Source organism: Salmo trutta, chromosome 12 (genome assembly GCF_901001165.1).
Source record: "Salmo trutta chromosome 12, fSalTru1.1, whole genome shotgun sequence".
NCBI lineage: Eukaryota > Metazoa > Chordata > Actinopteri > Salmoniformes > Salmonidae > Salmo > Salmo trutta.
Window position 1 is genome coordinate 59974379 of NC_042968.1, and position 26894 is coordinate 60001272.

At 45.1% G+C, this 26894-nt stretch overlaps 1 protein-coding gene across 3 annotated transcripts; it reads left to right on the forward strand.

Moving 5' to 3' along the window:
- The first annotated feature begins 1253 nt into the window (after positions 1-1253).
- On the forward strand, positions 1254-26842 carry LOC115203895 (myocyte-specific enhancer factor 2C). Of its 3 annotated transcripts, none has more exons than XM_029768969.1 (9): positions 1254-1381; positions 14094-14258; positions 15261-15464; positions 22110-22253; positions 22343-22592; positions 22696-22874; positions 23208-23337; positions 23475-23610; positions 23724-26842. In XM_029768969.1, the coding sequence occupies exons 2-9, from the start codon at positions 14205-14207 to the stop codon at positions 24058-24060; spliced, it is 1434 nt and encodes a 477-aa protein (XP_029624829.1). In that variant the 5' UTR covers positions 1254-1381; positions 14094-14204; the 3' UTR covers positions 24061-26842. The 3 variants fall into 3 exon arrangements, with proteins under 3 accessions (XP_029624829.1, XP_029624830.1, XP_029624831.1); XM_029768970.1 differs by lacking the exon at positions 1254-1381 and adding an exon at positions 1656-2041; XM_029768971.1 differs by lacking the exon at positions 1254-1381 and adding an exon at positions 8752-8776.
- Positions 26843-26894: the final 52 nt, after the last annotated feature.

Genomic DNA, 26894 nt, shown 5'->3' on the forward strand with positions numbered 1-26894 from the left:
GCTGGGCCGATTGTGTCGCCGCCCTATGAGATCACGGCCGGTTATTATCCAGCCTGGAATCGAAGCAGGGTGTCTGTAGTGACACCTCAAGCACTGAGACGCAGTGCCTTAGACTGCTGCGCCACTCGGGAGCCCCTTCAAAGCACGAAAGCATGCTTTGAAATATCTCCACATATTGTACGGAGTTTGCAGAGACATACTTTCATTGTTGTAACAAATGCTCTTGGATGACTGTGCCTTTGCTGTTCAGAGGCCTGTCTCGCATGAATAACAGGCAGATTACATTGTGTGTGTCAGCCTGAGTGATGGGAGTGACAGGGAACGATGACAGCAGGCTTGTCAGGTGAGATGCCTACAAACGCAGCAGCATCTTTTCTCGGGGTGTATAGTTTCTACAGTAGGAGAACGACGACTGCGCAGCTGTTTTTCCTGTAACACTACAAAAGGTTAAGGCTCATCCATTATACATAGCAGGTGTAACGCACTGGGCGGTCCACTAGACCACTAACAACCAAACTAGACTCCCATGAGACATACCCTACAGGAACACATTTGCAGTGAAAACACTCCCCAGAGACGGACTATTTGCTTTTGTGTACAGTATATGTGTGCGGGTGTGGGCAAGTGTGTGTGTGTGTGTGCGTGTCGGTGTGTGAGCTGCAGAGCAGGTTAGAGCGGAGAGAAGTAGCCTACCGCTATAGAGTTGTAGGACATTTCGTAAGTCCATCCACCCATCCAAAACTGCACGGTACTGGTAAACAGGTGCAGTTCCAAGAGCTTCCACTGCAGTGCACCAGTGAGCTACAGACCAACACTTCATACTTCATACTTTCTGTTTGCCCTGTGTATTCTAGGGAACGGAGAGTGTATTACTCTGAAAATGTACATTCATTTGAGTTTAATAATCTGTTTGAAGATTAAAAGCAGGTGTGTGTGTGTGTGTGTGTGTGTGTGTGTGTGTGTGTGTGTGTGTGTGTGTGTGTGTGTGTGTGCGCGCGTGTGTGTAAACTACATCTTAATCTGTTCTATTAGAACCAGCTCCAGTCTCATACAGTATCTCTCCGGTCTCCTCCAGGTGCTCTGTAAACCAATGGACCCGAGGCCCTTAGAGACCACCCTGATGAAACACTCAGACACAGACTGACTGACACAGAGGAGAGACAGATTGAGATAAAGCCAGAAGGAAAGAGCGAGAACCGAAACCTGAAACGCATGCAGGAGGATCTGGGGTTGAAGCTTTGACAGAACAGAAGAAACCTGAAACGCATGCAGGAGGATCTGGGGTTGAAGCTTTGACAGAACAGAAGAAACCTGAAACGCATGCAGGAGGATCTGGGGTTGAAGCTTTGACAGAACAGAAGGAAGTGCAAGTAATTGACTGGTAAGATATCCACGTTTTCACTGCTTAACCAGACGGGGAATGTAGTCTGCTATACTACGACTAGGGTGGTTTATTTGATTGGCACATATGTTGACTGAACACACTTCAGACAGATAGGCTGTGTGTGTGTGTGTGTGTGTGTGTGTGTGTGTGTGTGTGTGTGTGTGTGTGTGTGTGTCTTTACGCGCGCGCGCCCGCTAGGGCCTTAAAACTTGTTCATGGATTGTGTGCGTGTTTGATGGATTGGAGAGAGAGAGAGAGAGAGGGAGAGCGATCGATCAAAGTGTGTCTGTGGGCACATCACCAACGGGAAACAAACATTAGCGGTATTATCCCCCTTTCCTTCCCCTCCTCCGTTCCTTCACCGGGCAAATCACTCACTCACACTGAGAGACTGCGTAGCACGACTCCCTTCCTCTTCATTTCAAATCTGGAGTGGAGAAGAGAGTTTTAATTTTGCCAGTTGCCCTTTCCATCACTGTGTTCGTATGATTAATAGTAGGCTATTTCCATTCTGGATTTAAAGCGAATTCGTTTTTCTAACGGGGCTCTTTACACGAAGACTTTTCCGCTGTACGGTATTCGGACAAGGCTCGTGAAAACGCCTGCGTAAACGGACACTGATATCGGACAGAGCAGCCTCATGAGGAGCAGGCTACAGTAAGTGTGTCCGGTGGTTAATTAATTTTATTCGCTTTGAAAGTTTACAGTTGGGACAGTTTGCGCTATTGGCAGAATACGCACGGTGTTTGCGCTCCGAACTCGACCGTAAACACGTAGCAGTCTGTCATATCATTTAATAGATGTGTTATACTCAGAGAGTATACAACAGCTCAGTGAGAGAGATGTGGATTCTATAGTCGGATTTGTTTATTTTTCTTAAATGTTTTATTAAGTATTGTGTTCATGTCAATTTAAAGTTGATTGAGGTCTATACTTTAGCTGTTTGTGAATGAATCTTAGACCTGTTAGAGAAAGTGAAAAATGTAGCACTGATGGCCAAAAATGCAGTATTTTAAAGTCATTTTGAGAAAATAAAATACTTTTGTATAATATTTTCTAGCGTATTAATACAGGTGAGGGGGTCTGTGCACCCAGTGTCAATGGGTATTATGACCCTGATCCCAGGCTAGAGCAGTGTACAGTATGTGGCCTTGAGGGGTGTGTTCTCCAGCTCTGCCCCCTGGTCTAGCTGGAGAGCTACAGTGTGTGCAGGCTTTAGTTCCAGCCCAGCACTAACACACCTGATACTTGGCTCCTGTCCTCTGGATAATTCTCTAGTTTCTGTTCTGGCTCTCCCATTAAGTCAGAGAGAGCAGGCAGTTTACAGGTGGATTACAGACTAAAGGCTAGCCTCACCTGGCTGCCACATCTCAGCTTTATGAATCAACACATGGCTGGGAGTGGGAACACATGACTGGGCAGGGGTGCACAATGGAGGCTCTGGAGTTCCGCAGTCCTGCCGGTTTTCATTTCTCGCTGCCATTCTACTTGATCAACTGATTGACTGGAATTTAACGAGGTAGAAAACCAGCAAAAACCACTCCTCTCTTAAGACCTGAAGAATTCACAACCCAAACTGTAGTTGATTTTAAAAGCATATTGCAGAGGATTTGTTGGGTGGTCCCCATATGGGCCTTAACGCTGACGTGTCTGAATTTTGCCACAACACTTGTTTTCTAGTGAGTACAGTGTCATCTGCCACCGTGGTAAACAACTTACTTACTGTGTAGTGTTGCATCCACCATCCTCCAGTTAGGGAGTCTACATCTACTATCCTCCAGTTAGGGAGTCTACATCTACTATCCTCCAGTTAGGGAGTCTACATCCACCATCCTCCAGTTAGGGAGTCTACATCCACCATCCTCCAGTTAGGGAGTCTACATCTACTATCCTCCAGTTAGGGAGTCTACATCTACTATCCTCCAGTTAGGGAGTCTACATCCACCATCCTCCAGTTAGGGAGTCTACATCCACCATCCTCCAGTTAGGGAGTCTACATCTACTATCCTCCAGTTAGGGAGTCTACATCCACCATCCTCCAGTTAGGGAGTCTACATCCATCATCCTCCAGTTAGGGAGTCTACATCCACCATCCTCCAGTTAGGGAGTCTACATCCACCATCCTCCAGTTAGGGAGTCTACATCCACCATCCTCCAGTTAGGGAGTCTACATCCACCATCCTCCAGTTTTGGAGTCTACATCCACCATCCTCCAGTTAGGGAGTCTACATCCTCCAGTTAGGGAGTCTACATCCACCATCCTCCAGTTAGGGAGTCTACATCCACCATCCTCCAGTTAGGGAGTCTACATCCACCATCCTCCAGTTAGGGAGTCTACATCCACCATCCTCCAGTTAGGGAGTCTACATCCACCATCCTCTAGTTAGGGAGTCTACATCCACCATCCTCCAGTTAGGGAGTCTACATCCACCATCCTCCAGTTAGGGAGTCTACATCCACCATCCTCCAGTTTTGGAGTCTACATCCTCCAGTTAGGGAGTCTACATCCACCATCCTCCAGTTAGGGAGTCTACATCCACCATCATCCAGTTAGGGAGTCTACATCCACCATCCTCCAGTTAGGGAGTCTACATCCACCATCCTCCAGTTTTGGAGTCTACATCCACCATCCTCCAGTTAGGGAGTCTACATCCACCATCCTCCAGTTAGGGAGTCTACATCCACCATCCTACTGTTTTGGAGTCTACATCCTCCAGTTAGGGAGTCTACATCCACCATCCTCCAGTTAGGGAGTCTACATCCACCATCCTCCAGTTAGGGAGTCTACATCCACCATCCTCCAGTTAGGGAGTCTACATCCACCATCCTCCAGTTAGGGAGTCTACATCCACCATCCTCCAGTTAGGGAGTTTACATCCACCATCCTCCAGTTAGGGAGTCTACATCCACCATCCTCCAGTTAGGGAGTCTAATATAGATGAGTCTTTGTCTGCTAGTTGCCTGTAGCTACTGTAGTGTTAATCAGAAATTCTCCCCTACTCTAGTCTAGTCTGAAGTATTTATAGTGAGTCATGTGCCTGTAGTGGAGAATGGTGGTGGTGGTGGTGGTGGTGGGTTACAGCATCTACTGGCCAGCTTGGTAGAGCTGTAGGACACCGATCTAAGTCATGTCCCTTTTACTTGTTATTTTCCTCCGGACTGAGTGATAGAGGAACTACGTTGTTTTCTTTGAAAGGATATGCGGTGCTCCTAGTGCCATGATGAAGTCGACGCAGGCTCTATGTCTGGGGGCTTGCACACACCCCTTTGAGACTCGTCTACGTGCACTCCTCCGCCCCCAGCCCTCTACTCCTCCCGTTCCCTATCTACCCCCTGCCCGGCACCCATCCGTCTACCCCCCGCTACCCCTGCCCCTCTGACACTGGCATGTAGGTTGTCCTGCCAAGATATACAAGGGCATTGCCACCCCATCACCCACTGTCTGTCGCTCTCGCTCTATCCAGCCTCAAAATACACACTTACACATTCTGTCTACCCTGTCTATCTGTCTGTCTATAGGACTGTGTGTCTCTGGTCCAGGGATGGACTGGGATAAAAAAAAATCCACCCGGTGATTTCTAATACCCCAGCCCATTTTTTTCCTTCAGGCCCTCATTATTAGCCAAATAATGACAATTCTATGCAAACACCCCAATTTAGATCAGCCCACTGGCATTTGTCTGAACTGCCCTATGGCCAGTCTGTTTCTGTTTGGTCCTTCTGTCTGTCCCTCTCTTGCCCCAGAATACACACACGTACACAGCATGGGGGTAAATGAGGACTCTGAATCATCCCTCTATGTAGAGAAAGGCCCATCTTTGGCACACTGCGATGGTGTGTTTAAGTTTGTGAAAGAGAAGTCGTACTGGGATTGTTGTGAGACTGGGTGTTGAGAGGGTGTTAGTTAGGGAAAATGAGGAGTCTGTTAAACGTCCATCTCTTATCCCTAGTTCTACTGGCTATGTCTGTTTCTGTTTCTCTCTGTCTTAGTGTGAGCTAGATACGGGCCGCTCTGCTTTGTTTTGGGGTAAAAAGTTCATTCTTTTATTTTTGGAGCCCCGCTGGTTACGTGTAAGCTATTTATAGATGAGGAAATGTGTGTTTGTGCGTAAGTCTGTGTGTTTGTGTCTGTGTGTGTGTGGAAGGAGGAATCGGGTGGAAAGCTGCCACCTTCCTGGTTTGGTTTACAGGTGGGCTCTCCATCATGTCGTCTTAGAGGGAACACACATGCTAGGGGGGAAAAATCTAGCAAACACACACAAGCACACACACACAGTGTTTAGGTCAAAAGCAAGCTTCCCTCGAAAGCAGAACTCCATGCTCAGTATCAACACCCACAGTTTATATAATTCAGAGTTGACTCAACAAGGAATGTTCTATATTTACTCAAAAGCAGAGGAGTATGGTGTTTCCTGAAACAGCCTCACTGACTGAATGACTGACTGACTGAATGACTGACTGAATGAATGAATGAGAGCACAGAAGTAATGTGTCCTGTTTGGCATGTTGGGGCTTGTTTTGATTTGACATTATGCCCGAGCCAGCTTGATTATATCTGGTGCTGACATATACTGTGTAGAAGACCTGTGTTTAGAATGTGCCTTTCTTGGTCAGTTTACTGAGGAGTCTGTACGGATCAGGCTCCATTCTCCTCTAGCTAGGGATGGGGGTATGTTGGAGCTGTCACCATGGTATTACATATCACATCATCTCTGATCTCCACATGGGCATAAGGGATAGGGGATAGGGGTTTGGGATGGTACACTACACGGACAAAAGTATGTGGACACCTGCTCGTCTCATTCTAAAATCATGGGCATTAATATGGAGTTGGTCCCCCCCTTTGCTGCGATAACAGCCTCCACTCTTCTGGGAAGGCTAGATCTCTCAAACTCAACTCTGGACCTTGAAGCCAGTTCCACTGCATTTTGTCATTGTTCCCCTCTAATTAGGGACTGATTTAGACCTGGAACACCAGGTGTGTGCAATTAATTATCAGACAGAACAGAAAACCAGCAGGCTCCGAACTTTGTAGGGTAACAGTTGTTGGAACATTGCTGCATGGACTTGCTTCCTTTCAGCTACAATAGCATTAGTGAGGTTGGACACTGATGTTGAGTGTTCATCCCCAAGGTGTTCGATGGGGTTGAGGTCAGGGCTCTGTGCAGGCCAGTCGATTTCTTCCACACCGATCTCGACAAACCATTTCTGTATGGACCTCGCTTTGTGCACAGGGGCATTGTCATGCTGAAACAGGAAAGAGCCTTCCTCAAACTGTTGCCACAAAGTTGGACGCCCAGAATCATTTAGAATGTCATTGTCTGCTGTAGTGTTAAGATTTCCCTTCACTGGAACTAAGGGGGCTAGCCTGAACCATGAACAATAGCCCCAGACCATTATTCATCCACCAAACTTTACAGTTGGCACTATGTATTGGGGCAGGTAACGTTCCCCTGGCATCTGCCAAACCCAGATTAATCTGTCGGAATGCCAGATGGTGAAGCGTGATTCATCACTCCAGAGAACGTGTTTCCACTGCTTCAGAGTCCAATGGCGGCGAGCTTTACACCACTCCAGCCGATACTTGGTATTGCGCATGGTGATCTTAGGCTTGTGTGTGGCTGCTCGGCCATGGAAACCAATTTAATGAAGCTTCTGATGAACAGTTATTGTGCTGACATTGCTTCCAGAGGCAGTTTGGAACTCGGTAGTGAGTGTTGTAACCAAGGACAGACAATTTTTACGTGCTATACGCTTCAGCACTCGGTCGGTCCTGTTTTCTGAGCTTGTGTGACCTACCACTTCATGGGTGGGCTGTTGTTGCTCCTAGACATGTCCACTTCACAATAACAGCACTTACAGTTGACCGGGGCAGCTCTAGCAGGGCAGAAATTGTAGGGAATGTGGCATCCTATGACGGTGCCATGTTGAAAGTCACTGAGCTCTTCAGTAAGGCCATTCTACTGCCAATGTTTGTCTATGGAGATTGCATGGCTGTGTGCTCGATTTTATACACCTGTCAGCAATGGGTGTGGCTGAAATAGCCGAATCCACAAATTTGATGTGGTGTCCACATACTTTTGTATATATAGTGTGTGCTGTGTAGCGTGATAGGGAGTTTTGATGACAGCCCGGTTACCAGTCTGTTACTGCTTTCCCTCATGAACAAGTACCACTGAATTACTACTGATCACTACTACACAAGATCTACACAAAATCTACTGGTTTTAGTACTTGATTGTTATTGAGATGTGTAGTAAACCAGTAGTGAATTATGTAGTAATTTAAGTAGTAATAAATTATGAATTGGGATGTTTCGCTACTGGTGAACACTACATATTTCCTACTCAAATCACTACATAATTCTCCCTTAATGTATAACTACTGAGCTTTTGGGTATCTACTACTTAAAACCTACACATACCTACATAATTCTTACACGTTCACTATTGAATTACTACACGATTCCTACACATTACTGCTGTCTGCATACTCAATCCATATTGAATTACTACTGCCAGTGCCATCTGTGTGTGTGGTGTTGTATCACTACTGATCACTACTGAATTGATCCTGATCCTTTACCATTTTCTACATAAATCCTTTGGAATTACTATTTAAAACATTTAACTACTGTTTACCTATTGAAAATCACCGCATGTTATTTCCTCACGTTTCTAACTGTAGTTAAATCACCAAACAAGCAATAATAAGCTCATACAAACTTTATTGCAATTTGTTTTGATTCAATTAATGACATATTTACAATTATTTTGTCAATCCCTTTGAGACCTTGCCTTCGTTCAGCTTTGACTGAACTATATTCACGTCGTCTTTTTTTGTTGCAGCCACATTTCTTTCCACCATGTAACCTTTTAGGAAATTAAGACAAGGACAAGAGACAACCAATTCTAAGCCAATTATTAATCATCGGCTAACAGAGGTCACATAAGACGTCACAGAAAAACATCTGATAAACATTTTTAATCTTACTAACAATGGCCTCCAATCTTCTTATGTCAAGTGGCTCATTGGCAACAGGTCAAAAGAGGTAAGTAGAATGGGTAAGTATACAATAAGAACATACTGTACATTTGTATACAAACACACTCATCAGCTAGCATGGCGAAAACAGAGTCTACATAGCTACAATTCAATGGGGCTAGCAAACAGCTAGGCTAAACTCAATACATCTCTATGGCAACGGCTACGAGCGTTTGGCTAGCAATCTTTTTGAAGTTGTAAAAAGTTATATCAACGGCTAAACAATGACATGAAAGTATTCATAAAGGAAAGTTAAACTTACAGATGGTGCCAGCATAAGGTCTATGAAAGACAGGATGACGGAGGATGGAAGATGATTACATTCGGGATTGTCAAAAACAGTAAACGGTAACAACAACCAACTACTTCCTGTTCTGTCTTCTTCTGCAGTCACGAAAAGTCGCTGTAGTCTGGCTGTAGTGTTATGATACATCAAGTAATAAAAACTCTACCTGATTACTATTGAAAAGCCTGTGTAGTAAAGCTGTAGTATTTTGAGTACTTATTAACTACCAACATCAAGTAGAAAAATCTCTAGCCTAACTGATTACTACTAACAAGACTGTGTAGTAAAGCTGTAGTGTTTTGACTACTTATTTACTACCAACATCAAGTAGTAAAAATCTGTACCTGATTACTACTGGAAACACTACTGTTTTCCTACTGAACACTACACATCTCTACTTATCTTGAGTAGTGCATAAAGTACACATTCACTACACAGTCTCTACATTGTCACTACTGCACAAATATGTTTTGTGTAGTAATTCAGTTGTACTTTTTCACGAGAGTTAGCCAACTCCCTACTCGTTGTCTTGTCATTGACAAGCCTGATCCCTTTCTCTCTCTCCCCCTTCCATTCTTCTTCAGCCATGCTTCTGCCTCTGACTGTAAGCTGGGAACCGTGTGTGTGTGTGTGTGTGTGTGTGTGTGTGTGTGTGTGTGTGTGTGTGTGTGTGTGTGTGTGCGTGTGTGTGTGTGTGTGTTGGACGCTATAAACCGTGTGTGCTCTGCCTGTTTCTAGCTACTTAAGACAAGCTTAAAGAACCTATAGGCCAGGGAGTTGCTGGATGTACAGGTAGCTGCCAAAATAAAGGAAACACTTGCGTAAATGAGGGATAGAAAGTATATTGAAAGCAGGTGCTTCCTTCCACACAGGTGTGGTTCCTGAGTTAATTAAGCAAATAGCATCCCATCATGCATAGCGTCATGTATAATAATGCCCAGTTACCTATCATTTTGACTACTATGGCAAGAAGAAGATATCTCAGGGACTTTGAAAGATGCATCTCAAAGGAGCATAAAAGGTGTGTGTGTGTGTGTGTGTGTGTGTGTGTGTGTGTGTCTCACCAGATCTCAATTCAATTGAACACTAATGGTAGATTCTAGAGCGGTGTCTGAGACAGCGTTTTCCACCACCATCAACAAAACACCCACACAAACACCCTTCACCATCAACAAAACACCCACACAAACACCCTTCACCATCAACAAAACACACACACACACACAAGCACACACCCACTCATGCACACAAACGCACACACACAAGCTCACACACATTCACACAGACAAGGGCAGGGAATTGCCAGGGACCTCACGATACGATTTTTATCACGATACTTAGTTGCTGATACGATAAGTACAGCCATTCTCATGATTCTATATGTATTGCATTCGATACTGTGATTGTATTGCAATTTTGTGTTCCAAACATATTGCTTACTGTATGTCTGCTGCAGAGAGATGAGAGAGTATGAGAAAATGAGTTTTGATCGGTCAGAGAAATAAAGTGCTGAAAACATGTTGGGTCACTATTTAAAAAGAAGATGGAGAACAAGTTATAGGATGAAAAATACCTACAGTAGCAAAAACAATTATAATAATAATGTGGGATATATATATGTATATGTATATATGTATATATATATATATATATATATATATATATATATGTATACATATATATGTATACATATATATGTATACATATATATGTATACATATATACATATATATTTATATATATATATATATATATATATATATATAATGTGTATATATGTATATATGTGTGTGTATACAGTACCAATCAAAAGTTTGGACACACCTACCCATTCAAGGGTTTTTCTATATATATATTTTTTTTTACATTGTAGAATAATAGTGAAGACATCAAAACTATGATATAACACATATGGAATCATGTAGTAACCAAAAAAGTGCTAAACAAACCAAAATATATTTAATATGTTTGATTCTTCAAAGTAGCCACCCTTTGCCTTGATGACAGCTTTGCACACTCTTGGCATTGTCTCAACCAGCTTCACCTGGAATGCTTTTCCAACAGTCTTGAAGGAGTTCCCACATATGCTGAGCACTTGTTGGCTGCTTTTCCTTCACTCTGAGGTCCAATTCATCCCAAACCATCTCAGCACTCCATCACTCTCCTTTCTGCCAAATAGCCCTTACACAGTCTGGAGGTGTGTCGGGTCATTGTCCTGTTGGAAAAGGGTTAAGTGTGCCTTGAATTTTAAGTAAATTGTGTCACCAGCAAAACACGCCCTCACCATCACACCTCTTTCTCCATGCTTCACGGTGGGAACCACACATGCAGAGATTATCCGTTCACCTACTCTGCGTCTCACAAAGACACGGTGGTTGGAACCAAAAATCTCACATTTTGACTCATCAGATCAAAGGACAGATTTCCACCGGTCTAATGTCTATTGCTCGTGTTTTTGTTGGCCCAAGCAAGTCTCTTCTTATTATTGGTGTCCTTTTGTAGTGGTTTCTTTACAGCAATTTCACCATGAACGCCTGTTTCACGCAGTCTCCTCTGAACAGTTGATGTTGAGATGTGTCTGTTACTTGAACTCTGTGAAGCATTTATTTGGCCTTCAATTTCTGAGGCTGGTAACTCTAATGAACTTATCCTCTGAAGCGGAGGTAACTCTGGGTCTTCCTTTCCTGTGGCGGTCCTCATGAGAGCCAGTTTCATCATAGCCCTTGATGGTTTTTGCGACTGCATTTGAAGAAACTTTGAAAGTTCTTGATTGACTGACCTTCATGTCTTAATGCAAAGATGGACTGTCGTTTCTCTTTGCTTATTTGAGCTGTTCTTGCCATAATATGGACTTGGTCTTTTACCAAATATACCACCCCTACCTTGTCACAACACTGATTGGCTCAAACGCATTAATTCCTCAAATTCACTTTTAACAAGGCACACCTGTTAATTAAAATGCATTCCATGTGACTACCTCATGAAGCTGGTTGAGAGAATGCCAAAGCTGAGTGGGCAAATCTGTCATCAAGGCCAAAAGTGGCAAATTTATTTTGATTTGACACTTTTTTGCTTACTACATGATTCCATATGTGTTATTTCATAGTTTTGATCCCTTCACTATTATTCTACAATGTAGAAAATAGCAAAAATAAAGAAAAACCTTGAATGAGTAGGTCTGTCCAAACTTTTGAATGGTACTGTATTTAAATATATATATTTTTTTTTACAAATCGCCACTTAGAGTCAAATATCAATGTAATATTATCCAAAAATAAGATTGAGATGTGTCACTGTATAGATGTTTTCCCCGTCACTAACAGACACACACACACTCACACGTTCACACACAGTGCATCACTTGGGTCGAGCTCCCTGCCATCCAGGGCATTTATACTAGGCGGTGTATGAGGAAGGCCCGGAAAATTGCCAATGACTTTAGCCACCCCAGCAATGGACTGCTCACCCTACTACCGTTTGGTAAACGGTACCGGAGCATCGTGTCTCGGACCAACAGGCTCTGAGACAGCTTCTATCTCCAAGCAATAAGACTGTTGAACTGCTAACCGATGGCTGCTCAATCCCATCCACGGACTATCTGCACTGACTTTATACACAATCTCAAATCTCTATCCACACATTCACATACTTAAACTGTCACTCTGGCACACACACACACACACTTAACACACACACACACATACTAATGCTGCTAGTCATGATTATTTATCCGTCTGCCTAGTCGCTTCTAGTCACTTTTACCCCTGCCTATATGTACAGTTGAAGTCGGACGTTTACAGAGACTTACGTTGGAGTCATTAAAACTCGTTTTTTAACACCTCCACACATTTCTTGTTAACAAACTATAGTTTTGGTAAGTCGGTTAGGACATCTACTTTGTGCATGACACAAGTAATTTTTCCAACAATTATTTACAGACAGATTATTTCACTATAATTCACTGTATCACAATTCCAGTGGGTCAGAAGTTTACATACACTAAATTGACTGTGCCTTTAAACAGCTTGGAAAATTCCAGAAAATGATGTCATGGCTTTAGAAGCTTCTGATAGGCTAATTGACATAATTTGAGTCATATTATTCCTTATTATTCCTAATGTTTTCTACACTCAGTGTATACGTGTAGTGTTCCCTTTGAAATATACTGTATCTCCTTCCATTTCTTCAGTGTTCTTGTCTTCTTATCTCTCGTTCTCTCTGTTTCCCCATGAGAGAGACAGAGGCCTGATTAACAGATGGAGGAATGGAGAAATGAAGGAGGGAATATAGCACATACTCCCCTCAGAGGATACTGGGCCTGCGCTCTCTCGCTCTCTCTCTCGCTCTCTCTCTCGCTCTCTCTCTCGCTCTCTCTCTCTTCCTCTCTCTTCCTCTCTCTCTCTTCCTCTCTCTCTCTTTCTCTCTCTCTCTTTCTCTCTCTTCCTCTCTCTCTCTTTCTCTCTCTTTCTCTCTCTTCCTCTCTCTCTCTCTCTCTCTTTCTCTCTCTTCCTCTCTCTCTCTCTCTTTCTCTCTCTCTTCCTCCCTCCCTCTCTCTTCCTCCCTCCCTCCCTCTCTCTTCCTCCCTCCCTCTCTCTTCCTCCCCCCCTCTCTCTCTCTCTTCCTCCCTCTCTCTCTCTTCCTCCCTCCCTCCCTCTCTCTTCCTCCCTCCCTCTCTCTTCCTCCCTCCCTCTCTCGCTCATTCTCCCGTAGTTATTATATACTGTACGTCAATAGGTTATGATAGCGATAAGAGTAAGGGGCTGAAGTTAGGTGTCAATGTAAAAGCTAGAGGTCAGGGGTCATGGATTAGGGGATAGGGGATTGGTGGGTTACTCTAAACTCCGCTGAGACCCTCCGGTAAACCCAGGTGTACTGGATTAGGGGTGCGTGTGCGTGACACGCGGTGACTTAGTGTTACACAACAAGCTGTGGACTGAATCCTTCAGATCCTCTGGGCCAAGACACACAAAGCATGGTTAATAGATGTCAACAACGGGACTCTTCAGCTAGAGGTGTACCCTGCTGCATGTGTGTTGGGATGGAGAAATTATGGACATGTCCATTTTCTAATTGAATAGGCTTTTCGAACTTGCATTTCTACCTTCAGTGGGAAGCAAATGGGCGTCTCTCTGGTTGTCAATTAGATGCGATGTTTGTGAACTGAGTTGTGTGATAGAGATGTATGTCTTCATCAGTGAGTGATTTTCCTCTCTCAGGTCAAGCTGTTGAATGATCAATTCTTCAGTTTGACTCAAACATAGTTGAACTGTTCTCTACGACTGCTCAACAAGTACTAGTGTGTGTGTGTGTGTGTGTGTGTGTATGTGTGTGTGTGTTTGACAACATCTTAACTGATTTTTTTCTCTGTTTCTGTTTAAGGAGCGAATGCCAGAGGAATTGAGAGGAGGCAAATAAACACTGCTGTGAGGATTGAGACAAGAGAAGAAGAACAGGACTTTTGGGGATAGGAGAGAAAGAGACGGAGCGAAGATGGGGAGGAAAAAGATCCAGATAGCACGGATTATGGATGAACGCAACAGACAGGTAAATGAACACACACACACACACTCTCTCTCTCTCTCTTAAGCTTGTGCTTAATCGTGTGTGAGCTTACTCAGAAAGGGTCACACACATAACCCCCAACCCTCCCACGCCCACAGAAAACTAGGTGGGCAGGAAGCAGAGACAGATGCATTGTGTGTGTGTGTGTGTGTGTGTGTCTGTATGTATGTGTGTGTAGTGGGGGAGTGGTTCCTCTCTTCCTGTTATGACAGGAAATGCACTAACATGTGCTTCCTGACCCCTAGAGCTCGAATGACCTCCCTGTTCTCAGCGTGTGTGTGTTTGTGTTTGCATGGGATTACCAGTCCTTCCAGCCTCAGATTTCTTCCCTAGTGTCCTGACAGTGACATTGGATCTTCCACATATTCTGTTGTGAACACGTAGGCCTTCAGCGTACATATAATACATTTCACCTACATAATGTCTTCCCCCTCTCTCCCTCTACCTTTCTATCTCCCTCTCCTTTTTTATCTATCTATCTCTCCCTCTCCCTATCTATCTCTCCCTCTCCCTATCTATCTCTCCCTCTACCTTTCTATCTCCCTCTCCTTTTTTATCTATCTCTCCCTCTCCCTATCTATCTCTCCCTCTACCTTTCTATCTATCTCTCCCTCTCTCCCTCTCCTTTTCTATCTCTCTCCCTCTCTCCCTCTCCTTTTCTATCTCTCTCCCTCTCTCCCTCTCCCTATCTATCTCTCCCTCTACCTTTCTATCTATCTCTCCCTCTCTCCCTCTCCTTTTCTATCTCTCTCCCTCTCTCCCTCTCCTTTTCTATCTCTCTCCCTCTCTCCCTCTCCCTATCTATCTCTCCCTCTACCTTTGTATCTATCTCTCCCTCTCCTTTTTTATCACTCTCCCTCTCTCCCTCTCCTTTTCTATCCATCTCTCACTCTCTCTCTCTCCCTTTCTATCTATCTCTCCCCCTCCCCCCCTCCCTACCTTTCTATCCATCTTTCCCTTCTCCCGCTCTTTCTCCATCTCCAGGTGACGTTCACCAAGCGGAAGTTTGGCCTGATGAAGAAGGCGTACGAGCTGAGCGTGCTGTGCGACTGTGAGATCGCCCTCATCATCTTCAACAGCACCAACAAGCTGTTCCAGTACGCCAGCACCGACATGGATAAGGTCCTGCTCAAGTACACTGAGTACAACGAACCTCACGAGAGCAGGACCAACTCTGACATTGTGGAGGTGGGTCCCACACAGTTTATTTGCAGACTGATTCACGGACATGGTCTCCCAGGTCTAATAGCAGATAAAATAACTGATTATAAGTACATGTTCAGTTTGTTGAATTAACAGCGGAATTCAGCTAGTCTGCTGGTATTTTGTGACATACAATACTCAGGCCCATGGCAAGTGTGTGTGTGTGTGTGTGTGTGTGTGTGTGTGTGTGTGTGTGTGTGTGTGTGTGTGTGTGTGTGTGTGTGTGTGTGTGTGTGTGTGTGTGTGTGTGTGTGTGTGTGTGTGTGTGTGTGTTGGGCTCATGGCCCACGGCTCAGGGAGGCTAACGTGTGCAGGTCTGAGTCGGCCAGCCTGGAGTTACTTAACAATGTTAAGGAACAAGGTGTCCCCTCACAAACACACACACACACACACACACACACACATGTCCAACATCCCCATTCAACCCTTTTCAGGGCCACCCAGCGGACCATGTGACAGAGGTTAGGGACAAGGGTTTAGGGAATCAGAGTTCACAGGACAGGTGTGTTGGATTCCGGCTCTGTAACGTTGACAGGAATCTTTACCGGCTTGGAGGAGAGTTGTTGTGGTCTTATAGAGGATACTGTTAAAGAGAGGGAGAAGGAGAGAGAGAGATCAGTGAAAGATGTGTGTTCCCACACAGGCCATGAGCCTCCCGTTGGGAGTAGTGGGAAAACTGAGCTTGGTAGTTCTGGTAGAGTGCAGAGGGGGGTGGTGATGTTAAATGTGTGGGAATGGGGACTTCTAGCACTGTAGAAGGGTGGGGGGGTCGGGGTGGGGGTGGGGGGGAGAGATATGCAGCTCAGTTTTGGGACTATTCCATGTGTTCCATTGTAAACCAGGCAAACTAAATCAACCAAGCACAGCTAAAATATTCCACAGTGTTTCACATTTGAGCCAGATCTGGTGGTTATGTGTTTGACGTGTCAGTGTTATATAACGTGGTGTTTTGCGTGATAGCTGGTGTTGTAACGTGGTGTGAAGGAGGGTCAGGTCTCCCTCTTCACCTGTCCTCCACAAGTCCACCTCATGGTTAGTCTGCCAGCTCCGACAGGAGCAGCATATAATTTACTGTTAATCTACTGTAATCTACCATAATCCCATCACACTCATTACTGTAATCTCAATATGCTCCTTCTAATCCCGCTCACCAAACGTCAACTCTCCTCACCCTTCGTCTCTTCTCCCCATCCCTCCTCTCTTTCCTGCCCTCCCTCTCTTCCTGGCTGACCTGGTCACCTCTAGTGTGTAGTCATCTCCTGGGGGACAAATAAATGATAATGGATATTTCCCTCCTCCTTTCTGTCTCAGTTCCCTTTCCTTCTCTCTCTCCTCTCTCACTTTCAAGCCTCTATCGCTCCCTCGCTCCTTCTCCTCCTTTCTCCCTTACCCCTCTATGCCCATTTATTTCCTTCTAGATTGTTTGTGTTCCGTCTCTCTATCCGCCTCTCTCTTTCCCCCGTTTCTTTCCCCATCCCTCCGTCTCTCCCGCGCCAGTGTGTTTGGTTAGTTCAGTCTTGGCAGGGCCAGTCATTCTAACTGGTATCCCCTCCAGCTCTCTACCACAGAGTTGATAGAGTTACTGTGACTTCATGCACATGCATGCCAGTGCATTCCTGTGCTTTGAGTTGTGTGCTCTGTTTGTGTGTGTGTGTGTGTGTGTCTGTTGTTGGTGCTCTTAACTGTTTTCACCTGCAAATATGCTGTTGTCCACACGGCTCACACCACAGACACAGAGCGCAACAATCTAGAGACGGATGACCAAAACTAAACAAAAATGATCCCAACTCAGTTTTTTTTTACTGGAGCGTGTCCTGTCCATGAATTGCTAATGACTTTCAATACACTGTAACAACATACCGGTATATTTTTCAGCATCTCACACAGCTCCTGTGCTTTGTATTGATAAAAGCCTCATGACCTAGCTGTGAAACCTTGTGAGCCGTAGAGCTATCTGCCTGACTGGAATGGAGCAGAATAAAGTCTCCTTTGTCTGGGTTTCTTTCCCCAATAATGAGGGGGAGGGGTGTGGGGGTGTGTGTGTGTATTGCAGTTTGTTGGATTTCTTACTCGTGGATCAGGATCATGGCTATATATATAACGGAGAACTTCTGCATTCCTCACCCCCTTTTCTACTAACCCTATTTCGCTCCATTCTGTGGTGTGTGTGTGTGTGTCGCAGATTGAAAACAGCTGAAGCTCTCAGTGAAGCTCGTCAAAAAGAACACACACACACACACACACACACACACACACACACACACACACACACACACACACACACACACAGTCCCAGTGGTAACTCCAGCTCTCTTTGTGTAGTCAATTCCTTCCTGTTAAATGCCTGGAAACCAGCAGCAGGCTAAAAATAGACCGCTGCTGCTAAGAATAGCCTCTCTGGGATGTGCGTGTGTGTGTTGTATGTGTGTGTGTGTGTCTTGGCGGGTTGGCAGACATGAGAAGAAATAGAGGGGTCGTGTAACTTGGTCCAAAAAACGTTAGATTTCATCTCATTTTAACATTCTGTCATAAATAGCACACGTCCAACTTCATAAAGAACACGTTTTCCCATCTCAAGAGTTTAAATAAATAACAAAAATAAGTACCTATTATGTGCCAAATGAAGTAACAGGGTTGACTGTAACAGGGTTGACTGTAACAGGGTTGACTGTAACAGGGTTGACCATTTCATCTTAAATCTTGTTTGTTGTGTGCAACAGGGAGGGGCAATTGAATGGAAGATTCACAATAAATTATTTTCATTTTTTTAAATTGTCAAACATTTTTAGCCTGTCTCTCTATGAGTAAGAGGGTTGAAGTGTTATGCTCCACCCACTCAGTTTTCCAACACAAAACAACAGAAAATTACAAAAAAAAGAGTAAAACCAGCTCACCTGCTTTTTACACTGGGATTTGACTATCAGATGTTCAATGTTTTTTAGATAAAAAGGAACCTTTTCACCATATTAAAGTGAGAGGTCAGTTCACGTAAAAGGATTGACGTTAAACTGAGGGACAGACGCAAATGAATCACTATGAAAGAAATAATCATCTTCATGAATAACTGTGTCAAAGCAACAAAATAACTAGGGCTTTACCATGAAGGTGAAAACCAGTGCAGTCAAAAACGAGATTTCCCTGGGTTTTAAATATATCTCCACGCTGTGGTTGTAATAATCCTGTGAAGTTGTGAAAATGACGATAATGCCTTTTTAGTGTAAGAGCTGCTTGAAAAAGACCACCTGCAATTTCAGCCTGTTTTGGTGGGATGGAGTTGTGGCCTGCCCGGTGACAGGCAGGTCGTTATCAATAAAACGTCACAATACGGTGCAGAGCGTTTGATTGGGCTGCTGAGGGGCAAGGAGACCACCAGCTCGGCTTAAACCATTGACAAATAAGGGCTGTTTTCAAAATGGAAGTTAAATAAACGTTAGAAGTATTTGGTTTTAACATCATCGCCTCTTAAACGTCGTATTCAGACCTGCACATTTCCGATTATTCCACATTAAACTGTACCATCAGAGTTATACAACCATTCACTGCATTCTTTACATGATCCGTACACATCAATTGATCATGTCATTTCAGATACCCGAGGGTAGCCTATCACTTTGACATATAGCTAGCTAGCTAAGCAAGCAACGTGTCATTTAGCTTGCTTCGTCAGAGATGAGGCTTTTGGAAAGCGCTTGACATCGGCAAGTCCTCGCCCTGGTAAAGTTGCCGGTCAGACTTCTGTCGTCACCGCTATAGCCAGCTATACCACCCTGCATCCCACTGCTGGCTTGCTTCTGAAACAGGGTTGGTCCTGGTTGGTCCCTGGATGGGAGACCAGATGCTGCTGGAAGTGGTGTTGGAGGGCCAGTAGGAGGCACTCTTTCCTCTGGTCTAAAAAAAAAAATATCTAAATTCCCCAGGGCAGTTACTGCCCTGTGTAGGGTGGTGTCTTTCAGATGGGACGTTAAACAGGTGTCCTGACTCTCTGTGGTCACTAAAGATCCCATGGCACTTATCGTAAGAGTAGGGGTGTTAACCCTGGTGTCCTGGATAAATTCCCAATCTGGTCCTCATACCATCACAGTCATCTAATCATCCCCAGTGTACAATTGGCTCATTCATCTCCTCTCCCCTCTAACTATTCCCCAAGTCGTTGCTGTAAATGAGAATGTGTTCTCAGTCAACTTACCTGGTGAAATAAATGTCAAAAATACATGGCAGGCAAGTCAAACAATATTTGCATATAGCCATCTAGTTTGTCCCCTGAAAGTTAGCTTGTTAGCTAGTTATTATTGACGTGATCTGTCATCAGCTAGCCAATAGTGAGAGATATCATCCGGCTGCCCTCGCGTATCTGAAATGACACCATCAGTTACTTGCCGTATAACTGATGATCTAACAACACTTTGCATGGAATGATGGGGAATTTGTAGTTCTGACTATGGTCTTCGAGAGGTGATGATATTACAAAACAAACAGTTCACATTTATTGAACAATCCCTTGAAAGACGGCACGCAGCAGGCAAATGGAACGCTCCGCACCAGTGTGATGTTAATAGAACAATAAGGAGAGGTTCTAACTTCTCTGCCAGTAACAGTTCGTTTTCAGTTTCCCCCTCCAGACCACTCCCAGGCAGTCATAGCAAAATTCTTGCCTGTTAAATTAGTCTTTGCTTTTTTGACCATTTTAATATAAAGTAATCAGAGGAAGTTACTTAATTGTTACCCAGAAATGATGTTATATTGCGATAAAAAAAAACAGCTGCATTGGACTTTTAAGTGTGTTAAAATATTCCTAGAAGTCACAGCGGGTTCATGGAGGGAAACGTCAAAGTGCAGAATTTTTGCACTTTAGCAAGTCTTTATTCATATAACAAATCTGATTTATTGAGTTATTTCTGTGTGAGTGTGTGAGTGTGAGTGCGTGTGCGTGTGCGTGCGAGCGCGGTCGAAATGTCCTCCTGTTGGGTTAGGAGAGGTGAGATGTTGTGAGAGTTGCACGTCATGTTCCCTGGCACACGAAGAGCTGCCTTGCACTCTGTGCCCTTGTAATTATGGCACATGCCATAATTGATATGGAAGTGGTTGGGAGACCAGACCACCCATAGGGGAGAAAAAACAACAGGGAGTAGACGGAAAAAAACACACAGAGAGAGAGAGGTGCTGTAACGGTTTTGACTTGGTTGTTTTTTTTGTTCGCGGTGCCAGGTAGGTTATGCCTACCAGAGAAAATACTGATTTCTCCTTTTAGTTTGACAGGGAATGAGTTTAGGGTGGGTTGGAATGGAGGTAGGGTGTTCAGTGATCTCTCTCTCTCTCTCTCTCGCTCTCTGTTTTACTTTCTCTCCTCCTCTTTCTCACTCTCTCTCACTCCTCTCTCCTCTTTTCTCTCCCTCCTTCTCTTCTCTCTCAGCTGTCCCCCCCCCCCGAGCACCTATAGTCAGCTGTCCACTCAACCACCTACCGCCTTCACCTCTCACACACGCACAGGCACGCACACGGAACACAAATACGCACCTCTCTCACCACGCACACATGCTGCTCTCAAGGTTACACATTACGGGCCTGTGTGTGCCAGGGCTCTGTGTCGAGCCCCAGTATGGAGAGTCACGCGTTCTGAAATACAGAGTACGACTTCTTCACTTTTCATGTGTGTACTGTCATTTCATTATTGTCTGGCTGGGCATAGTGTGTGATTGTGGGGTGGGAAGGCGAGGGAGGTATGGGGGAGTGAGTAACAGAAGGGAAGAGAGGGGTGGGGGCAGGGAATGGGCATGAGAGAGACAGAGAGAAGGGACAGTGGGGGTGAGAGGGACGGGGAGTGTGGGGGCTAGGGTCGAGGGGTGCTCTGGCTGTCATAGAGGCAAAAAATAGCCATCTACGGCCATCCCTCAGGCGCAGAGCTGTGATTGGCTGAAGCCGGGCTCAGTCACTCCCCCTCCCCGTGTTGGCCAGTGACAGGTGGGCATGACTGGGCAATACGGTCCTGGGCCCTGCCACAAATTGTGTGTTGTGTGTGTGATAGCTTTTTTGGTCTAGTGATAGGCCAGTGTTAGGCTGTAAAGTGCTGAGATACGACAAAGTTGAGACAAACTGCACACACACACACACACACACACACACACACACACACACACACACACACACACACACACACACACACACACACACACACACACACACTAGGCAAAAGCATCCCAGCTCCATGGACATTATCAGCAGTGATAAGGGAGGCCTACTCTTTCCATTACTCCCTCCCTCTTTTTTCTCCTCTCATCTCTCCAAATCACTGTCTACCACCCTTTCTCTTTCAGCCCCTCTCCCTCTATTTCCTTTACTTTTTTCTCTCACTTTGTCTACTCTCCCTCTCTTCTCCGCTCATATTGTAGTTCAGTGAGAGTATTTATCTGGCATGTGTTATAGCGCCTCTTGGTGGCAGTCAAGGGGACTGCAACACTTCAGAGATCAAGAGTTAACTGTTGTGGTTTAATCACTGACTTTTTTTTGGTAACAGTGGCATTAACAGACTCTCAAGCCATTTGCAGAGTATCAATAACATTTGTTCTCTCTCTCTCTCTCTCTCTATGTCTCTCTCTCTCTCTCTCTCTCTCTCTCTCTCTGTCTCTCTCCCAGACTCTGCGAAAGAAGGGTCTAAATGGCTTTGACAGTCCCGACATCGAGGCAGACGACTCTGCTGGTCAGAGCCCCGAGTCAGAGGACAAATACCGCAAGATCAACGACGACATCGACCTCATGATCAGCAGACAGAGACTCTGTGTGAGTGCTAACTGGAATTGTGTGTCCACTTCTACCACTTCTCCATTTGCCTTGCTTAACCCTGTCGTCTCTTTGTCTCTGTCCGGCAGGCTCTCCCCCCCTCTAACTACGACATGGTTGGCTCCATCCAGGGCCAAAATAACAGCGGACTCCTCTACTCTCAACCTGGGGCGGGGGGTTCCTTAGGAAACCACAATCTGCTGCCCCTCTCGCACACACACCCTGGGCTGCAGAGGAACAGCATGTCGCCTGGACCCCAACACACACACCGACCCCCCAGCGCTGGAAACGCAGGAGGGATGATGGTCTCAGAGCTGTCTAACACGGTCTCTAACACTGGTGAGTTAACTATCGCGATGCACCTACATTTTTCACAGTGTGATGGCTTACGCAACCTGGTTAAAACAAGAAAAACGGACAGTATTCTCTGTCCGTCTCCTAGGTAATGGTAGCTATGGTAACCACCGTCACTCTCCGGGGCTGCTGTCTCCGGGATGTGTGGCCAAAGGCATGCAGGCCAAGACTCCGCCCCTGATGACCTCCATGACCCTGAGTGGTAACCGCAAGCCAGACCTCCGCACGCTGCTGCCCCCTGGCAACAAAAACAACATGCCCTCCGTCGTGAGTGATCTCCTCTTTCTCCATCCCTCTCGCTCTCACTTTCTCTCTCCTCCCCCCCTCAGACAGATGTCAAAACACTTACCTGACCCCTCTTGAACAGCTCCTCACACTCTAGCCCACACCGCACAACCAGACACTAATATGAGTTGTATTGCTTTTCAACGCTGCCAGTGCGAGGATTTTGACATGATGCTGGTGAGTGGTGTGACATCACACTAATGGACAACATGTGGAAAGTTACACTGAATATCTGTTTGTATGTCTAGAAGGAAATGGAGACCCACATACTTCTACTTATAAGTGTGCTAATCTATGTTTGTTGTTTTCTTCCAGAACCAGAGAATAAACCACTCCCAGTCTGCCCAGTCTTTGGCTACTCCTGTGGTCTCCATAGCAACACCTACTCTGCCCGGGCAGGGTATGGGAGGGTACCCCTCTGCCCTCTCCACCTCCTATGGCACTGGTATGCACTCCTCTTCTTCTCTCTTCCTCCTTCCCTCCTCTTCCTCTTCTCAAAATCACTGCACCACTTAAGGAATAGGAACCATTTTCGATTTGCCCACAAGGTTTGTAACGTTTCTCCCCACTCCCACTGTGTAGAGTACTCTCTGGGTGACCTGAGCTCTCTGTCAGGCTTCGGAGGGAACGGCTCTGGATCACTTCACCTGGGATCAGTAACAGGCTGGCAGCAACAACAGCTACAGAACATGCAGCAGTCAGCACTAGGACACATGGGGTGTGTGTGTGTGTGTCTCTGTGTGTGTTTGTGTGTCTTTTCCTCTGTGTGTGCTTGTGTTTGGGTATTTCCTCTCCCTCTTTCTAACCACTATCTCTCCTCTCCTCCATCAGAAACCTTTGTCAGAACTCCAACCTCAACCTCCAGAATGTCCATCAGAACCTTCACATCAAGTCAGAGCCCGCCTCCCCGCCCAGAGATCGAGGCATCGGATTTGTCAGCGGAGGGATGGGGGCCGTGTCCCAGGGCTACCTAACAAATCAGGGCCCAGCTGAGGCAGGGCGGTCTCCTGGCGACAGCCTATCCAGCTGTGGGAGCTCATACGACAGCAGCGACCGCGAGGATCACCGCGGAAATGACAACTTCCTGCTGCGCCCGATGTCCAATCAAGAGGAACGCCACAGCCCGTCTGTCAAACGCATGCGCCTATCAGAAGGCTGGGCTACATGATAAGGCCCGCCCCGATTCACAGAGGGGAGGGGCTTGTGTAGAGTTACCTTTAGTGTTATTATGACTATTATTAATCCTGTGTCCAAAATGGCACCCTATTCCCTACATAGTGCTCTTGCCAAAAGTAGTGCACTTTATGGAGAATAGGGTGTGATTTCAGATTTGGCCTATATTCTTCTTGTGCAGAGTGAGAGTGTTACACTATAACAGGGACATTATATTACAGGAGTGTGGGGGGGGTTATAACAGAGACATAAACTGTGTCTCAAATGGCACTCTATTGCCCATGTAGTGCACTACCTTTGGCCAAAAGTAGTGCACTGCATGGGACATAGGGAGTTACTTGTGGCAGCAGTGACATGCAGGGGTGAGGGTTGATATGGAGTGGGGGAGTCCGTGTGGGAGGGTGGGCGTTGCAATTGCTTGTGTTGTGTTTTTGTGAGGGGACGGGATACGTCAATTAATATGCACACTATGTAAACTAACTAAGATAAAGGTTGAAGATGTCTGGTACTCTGTATGGCCAAGCTACTGGTGAGTTCAGTAATATACTAGGAGACACAAGGACAGGCACTGAGGAGTGGACACGTCATGGTGGATTTGTGTGTGTGGATGAGTGTCTACGTGTGTGAGTGTTTGCACACTGGTGTGTGTGTGTGTACTCTGTACTACCTGTGCCCAGTCTGCAGCTGGCTGACTAGCAGACAGATAGTGTGAGTGTTCACTACAACTCGTGCATGTTGCAGGTTCAACGTATTCATGTATATAACGAGGGAGGGTAGGCAGAGAGAGAGAGAGAACGGGACAGAGTGACAGAGGCAGGAAGAAAGAGAGAGATGGAGGGGGGGAGACGGATGGAAGTGAAAGAGAAAGACAGAAAAGAAGAGAGCGATAGAGGGAGAAAGAGACAGCGAGAGGAGAGTGATAGGGGGAGAGAAGAAGAGAGACAGGGAGGAAGCCATAATGCAACAGGTTGCACAGAGCTGGAAAAATAGAATAAGAAGTCATTCTAATATTCAAATTCTACGGCTGGAACCCTGGACAACTAGAGTATCTCACTTGAAGTGAAGAAGCTTAGGAATCGTAGTTCAATTCAGTCAAAATACTTTTTAAGAGCCATATAACAAATATAATCTGGGTCATATACAGTACGGTGTTACTCATCCAGATATACAATACAGTTTGCATTATATAAGAAATGCTTTGTTTAGTCATTGAGATTGAGCCAGTGTGTGTGTGTGCGCGTGTGCACGTGGGTGTACGTATGTGTGTGTGTGTGTGTGTGAGAGAGAGAGAGTGTGTGTGAGATAGCCTTGCCTGTTTTAGCAGCCAGCGAGGCAAAGCCACGGGGAGGAAGGGGGTGTGAGTTTTGACAGACAGAACTCCTAAAGCCATATTATAAGATGGGAAGTCGATGATTTGCTGCACATACCAGTGGTTCACTCTTTATAGTCTCCTGTTTTTTGGAAAAAGTATATTCCTACCTAATTCTATAAAATAATTGTACGAATATTTTTTAAAACGTCTGTGACATTAAGGATGCCTATAGTTCTATTTCAAATAATGACAACATTGTTCAAATCTAGATCAAACCTTGTTTTTCTTCTCAGTGGGGGTTATTATGTAGCTGTGTGCAGGTGGACACGTTTCCTATCCATCTCGAACATTCAGGGACATTTTTTAGTTAAAGCTTCTCAACCTGCCAACGATGTTACGTTAGCCCGATAACACATTTTTTAGGAAGGGTTGCCTCGACACCCAGATCAAGCCTACCCCTGGACTAAAAATGCTTGCTAAACGGAGAATCTCCGTTGAAGGCGTGTGTTAATCCAGGAATAGGCCTCGATCGGGGGCTGGGAGCTCTAATCTAAGGCTGCAGAGTCAGTGTATAGACAGAGAAATGGCTGAACGGCTGGCTGCCTCTCCTCCCGTCAGACAGTTTTATATGTCAGATATTATTACTGAAAACACATAGGAAACCCACCTAGAAGCATAACTTCTGACTTTGAAAGTCACATTTGTTCCATTTTGCCAGGTTGCAATACAATACAATACTGACTGATGTCAGTAGACGACAAGAGGGCAGAGCCCCACAATGGGTTATAGACTAACCAACAGCCTGATGCTCTGCCATTCACCTAACTCATCAGAGCTACTGTTTTCATTTTATTTTATTTGTCTTCGACATTAGAATTATTTGTCTGTACTGCTCAAATCTGTAATTTACCTGTACCTCAAATGTACCCCACACATTTTCACAGCATGTTGGTTTGAGTGGGATTCTGAGAATGTTGTATAATTTTCTTAAATTAATAATAGGTCTACTCCATGCAAAACCCACTTTAACTATAGAATGTTATTGCTTTGTGAAAGAATTAGGACTTTACATCTCAATAATGTCATTCTATATCTAAGTTAGGGTCCCTGGATGATTTGGCTGTAATGCTCTATGTTGGATTCTGTTCTTTAAATGAACTTTATACAACTGCTAACCGCATGGCCTTGGGTAGTGCACTCAGAGAGTGTGTGTCGTTAGGCCTCCTAATCCAGACATGGACGTCTTTCTGAGGTGAATGTTTGGGCGCTACAAGGCTCCAATCGGCAGAAGCAGGCCTTTGTCGCCACTTGAAGACAACATGTTTCTCACTAAAGGAAGGGAGCTAACGTCTGTACTGCTTAGCCGACGGAAATAAACATGTGCTTTTCCGCACAGGCAATGAATTAAATGGTATTGGTATTCTGCAGACAAACTCAGTAAATATACAGGCTCTTTACTTTTAAACACGTCTCTGTGTGGTTTGTTTGACTCCCATGACTCCTGCTTCTGTTCCTCC

Excerpts from the sequence above, each read along its gene's own strand:
- LOC115203895 (XM_029768969.1), top strand. The coding sequence starts at position 14,205 with ATGGGGAGGAAAAAGATCCAGATAGCACGGATTATGGATGAACGCAAC. Across the intron at positions 23,338-23,474 it reads CTCCACCTCCTATGGCACTG|AGTACTCTCTGGGTGACCTG; the intron begins GTATGCACTCCT and ends CCCACTGTGTAG. Across the intron at positions 23,611-23,723 it reads TCAGCACTAGGACACATGGG|AAACCTTTGTCAGAACTCCA; the intron begins GTGTGTGTGTGT and ends CTCCTCCATCAG.